The following is a 4,904-nucleotide window of genomic DNA, read 5'->3' on the forward strand; positions in this document are numbered from 1 at the left end:
TAAAAACAATTCTGAAAATTGATTAAAAACGCTCAATATCTTTTTCCTAAACGTTACATGCAAATAGCTTTTAGATTTAAAGATTTTTGTTTAAACTAAAAGTTAAAAGTTTGCAATTCCGAGCGAAATCTTTTATTTAAATTGAGTTTTCTTGTTAAAAACTACAAATTAGAAGTTCTCAAGCCACTGCCAAATACGCCAAAAAATTATTGATGTATAAATACGAAATTATATCAAAGATGATATAAACCATAAACCATTGACGTGTCTTATTTGATAACTTAACTTTGTTGATATATTTTATTTTATTTTTCTTAGAAAGCTAAAAATTCAATACATTATTCTATAAAGATTTTCTTGCATTATTTAACAATAAAGATACTAGCTAATATATAATATCCTCAACTTGCAATTGTAATGATTTTAAAAGCACCAAGTTTTGGATTAAAAGTAACTAAAGTAACTAATAACCAATTAAACCGACAGTAATACAAGAATAGTATATCTACTTCAGTCGATGGTTTGAAATCCTTCCAAAGTTGTCTTTACTTTGTGTTTTGTTTCAATTGTAGTTATTGACCAACACAAATTTACTTTATCAGCTTTATATGATTTATTTTAACGTTTTCCATATTTATTTTTATTTATTTTTTTAGTATCCTTCAATATTTATTTAATAAATTTAACTCTTCTTAAAAACATAAATTTTAGTGTAAGTGGACACCATGTTCAATTAGTTAATTATTAGCTGTCTCTTTCTATTTATAATTCTATATTCGTATACTTTCTTTATATTACAATTTCCACCCCTGTAAATTTTTCTTCAAGTCTATCTGTCTTCGAGCTGGCCCCCTCCATTGACGTCTTCACGCGTATACGATGCACCTCGCCGCACTATATAACCCTCTTCGTCTCCTTCCTCCCTTTCAGCAGGTACAGACGAAAAACCCTCGCTCTTACCTGCATCCAAATCTCAAAACAAAATCCAATCAAAACCCACATCGATTTCACCCTTTTTATCCATTAATTTCGTTTAAGTTTCAAATTCAGTTGAAGAATGCCGCAATTGGAGGAAGAATTATTTCCTTCAACGCCGGGGAGGATCAAGAGCGATCGTATGCATCACAACACCATGAATCGGACGTTTCACCGGTGTTTCGCCTCCACCAGCACCATGTTCCTTTGGGCTTTGTTTTTAATTGCTTTAACGGCGTCGTATATAAGCTTCCAAAGCTTTATCACTTCCGGCAGCCGCTACCTCCACCACACAAGTCACACCAGCATCGGTGATCTCCACTGGGAGAAACAAATCCGCTCCTCCGCCCAGATCCGTCGTCAAAACGGTCTCACTGTACTCGTCACCGGCGCAGCCGGCTTCGTCGGCACACACGTCTCACTAGCTTTAAAAAAACGCGGCGATGGCGTCGTCGGAATTGATAACTTCAACGACTACTACGACCCATCGTTGAAAAAATCCCGCCGGTCGATGCTCGAATCCTACCATATCTTCATCGTTAAAGGCGATATCAACGACCAGAAGCTGTTAGCAAAGCTCTTTGAAATCGTCCCGTTCACACACGTCATGCACTTGGCGGCGCAGGCCGGCGTAAGGTACGCCATGGAAAATCCGAATTCGTATGTCCATAGTAACATAGCAGGTCTGGTAACACTTCTTGAACAATGCAAATCGGCCGATCGGCAACCGGCAATCGTATGGGCTAGCTCCAGCTCCGTTTACGGGTTAAACGAGAAGGTACCATTTTCAGAATCCGATCAAACCGATCAACCGGCGTCGCTTTACGCCGCCACCAAGAAAGCCGGGGAAGAAATCACACACACTTACAATCATATCTACGGATTATCCATAACCGGGTTGAGATTCTTCACAGTTTATGGCCCATGGGGGAGACCCGACATGGCTTATTTCTCTTTCACGAAGAACATCTTACAGGGGAAACCGATAACTGTGTATCGAGGCAAAGATCGGGTCGATTTGGCCCGGGATTTTACTTATATTGATGATATCGTGAAAGGGTGTGTGGCGTCGTTGGATACGGCGGGGAAGAGTACAGGTTCCGGTGGGAAGAAACGGGGGCCGGCGCCGTACCGGATTTATAATCTGGGGAATACGTCGCCGGTGACGGTGCCGACGTTGGTGAGTATACTGGAGAAGAATTTGAAGATGAAGGCGAAGAAGAATATGGTGGAGATGCCTGGAAACGGCGACGTTCCGTTTACACATGCGAATATTAGTTTGGCCCAACGGGAACTCGGGTATAAACCGACGACTGATTTGTCAACCGGGTTGAGGAAGTTTGTTAAATGGTATCTCACATATTACGGCTATAATCAAGGCAAGGGCAATTCTGTAAATTTGTAGAGTTTTTAATTAGGATTATTTTTTGTTTTTGGAAAAAGATAGGGAGAGCAAGATTCTTTGCTTGGAATGGGGATGAGTTAAGGAAACTTTGTTCTCATTTTGTTTTTTAAGTTATCAATTTTTAACACTTGTAAGTTGTGAAGAAAGAAATTTCATTTTGATTAATATTAATGATTTAACTTAATGGTATTTCATTTATTATTCAAAGACTCATGGCTTGAGGTGTTGAATTGAGTGTGTTGAATATATATTGTGAAAATGTAATGTTGATATTCAAGTCCAAAACCATGTTAGTTATATTTGACGAAGTTGTAATTTTTATTAGGACAAATTGATAAAAAAATCACTATATTATTATAAAATTTCGAATTTAATATCAAGTTTTTTTTTTCTGTATTTATGTTACTATATTTACAATTTTTTTAATCGGTTCTTATGTTTATCACTTTTCTAGAATTACAATAAAGTCACTATGTTTACCAAATTTGAGATTTTGATACTGTTTTTTTTATCAGTTATGTTATTATATTTACAATTTTGTTGCAACTTTAACCAAACGATTGGTATTACAACAAAATTATAAATATAACTCGTAAAGATATTTGTCAACACCACACTTAGTTCATAAAATATAGTTCCACACCATAGTTCCACACCACATTCAGCTCATCACTTCTAAACGAAGAAATTTTTTTAAGTGTGTTTCTTTTAAAAGCTCGGTGGCGAATAAAGAAATAAGTATGATTGTAAAGATAAAATAGATTTTGAGCATGAATGAGATATAGAAAGACATACTTGTTTTAGGGATGATTCTTTGGGGTTTTTTTTAAGCAACAACCATATATATATATATATATATATATATATATATATATATATATATATATATATATATATATATATATATATATATATATATATATATAATGGTTATCACAAACAACGAAATAAGGGTAAGACAGGATAAGAATGTCTTACAAGAAATATGAGAATGCAAGATCTGGGGAATGGGAGGAGTCTCACAACATATTAAAATTTATCTCTTCAGAATGACTATTAATAATTGAGTTATTGTCATAAAAGCCCTTATTTTTACACAAAAATAAATTGGTTATGCCTACAATCGATTTTTTTTTCCAGAGATGCCTAACATTTGTCTAATTTTGTTCATTTTGACTTTTTAGTAGGTTTTGAACAAATAACCGGTAACCTTGCCCCTCATAACCCTTCTTCCCCATACCCCCACCCCCATATTCCACCAACCACCGTCGAAACCCAACTCGCACCGGTTATTTGTTCAAAACAGATTATCACAACAACATAAGTCTACCTGCAAGAAGTTATCACGAGGATTGTACTTGCCATAAGTACAAGGATCAAGTCGGGCGTCACAAATAATCTACCTGCAAAACAGATTATCACAACAACATAAGTCTCACGACTTAGTGAATAACAATTACTAAAACATAATCAGTTAAAACATATAATCATGTAATTATCCATTTTCTTAATTATGAGTAATTAATCAATATCAGTTAATGGTATTCTCATAATCAATTTCTCAGTAGCAATCTATCCCTCAGTCATAATTTATCTCTAAATCAATGATCTATCTCTCAATCAATAATTTGTCTCTCAATCGATAATCTAATTCTCACTAAAGATCTACCTCATTCAATGGGACTGAATCTCTCAATTCTCTCTATCTCTCTCTCTCTCTCTCTCTCTCTACCATAATCTATTTTTCTTTGTGTTAATGAATCTCTCTATCGTGATCTACCTCTCTATTAAAGTTAATCACTCTCTCTACCAATGTATATCTCTCTTAGTGGGTATTAATCTCTCTATCTCTCTCATAATATGCTATTTATGCTTGATGTTTTCTTTGCTTGGCTAGTTTTTGTTGGTCCGTTTTGTTTAATAAAATTCAGTCATTCTAAAAAAAATCTCTATTATAATCTGTTACTCGATTATGACCAATCCATCATTCATACTCTATTGGTTAATCATAATTAATCTATCAGTTATGATGTATTTCTCGATAATGATTTAACTCATAATGGTGAATAAATTCTCAACAATAGTCAGTTATCTAGATCTTTGTATAATTTATATATCTCATATCATATATATCATAAGTATCACATATATCACAAATATAATATAACAACTACTCATAATTAATCTATCTTTTAATGTGATCTATCTCCCAGTTATAATATATTTCATAAATTAAAAACGATCTTTCAGTCAAATGTTAATTTCTCAGAATACTCAATCTCTCCAATATCAATCAATTTATCATTAATAATTAATTATATAATTCATATAATATATATCACAGATAACACATCAATGGATGTTAAAGTAGTGTTACTCACATGGTCAGTCGGGAGACTAATTCTAGTTTTGGTTTCCATCCTTTGTTGCTTATCAGTTCGTCACTTGGTAACACCTATCCATCACATAATAAGTTTCTTAGAACATGTCTCAAATCACTACTAGCTATACTCTCTGACCATTC

General features: G+C 34.0%; 1 protein-coding gene across 1 annotated transcript; it reads left to right on the top strand.

Moving 5' to 3' along the window:
• The first annotated feature begins 886 nt into the window (after positions 1-886).
• Positions 887-2,569, top strand: LOC145124011 (UDP-glucuronate 4-epimerase 1-like). The gene has a single exon (XM_079059216.1). The coding sequence runs from the start codon at positions 1,058-1,060 to the stop codon at positions 2,378-2,380; it is 1,323 nt and encodes a 440-aa protein (XP_078915342.1). The 5' UTR covers positions 887-1,057; the 3' UTR covers positions 2,381-2,569.
• The last annotated feature ends 2,335 nt before the right edge of the window (positions 2,570-4,904 follow it).

The sequence above is a fragment of the Lactuca virosa genome, chromosome 7, assembly GCF_052849685.1.
Source record: "Lactuca virosa cultivar CGN04683 chromosome 7, Lactuca_virosa_CGN04683_v6, whole genome shotgun sequence".
NCBI classification, from domain to species: Eukaryota; Viridiplantae; Streptophyta; class Magnoliopsida; order Asterales; family Asteraceae; genus Lactuca; species Lactuca virosa.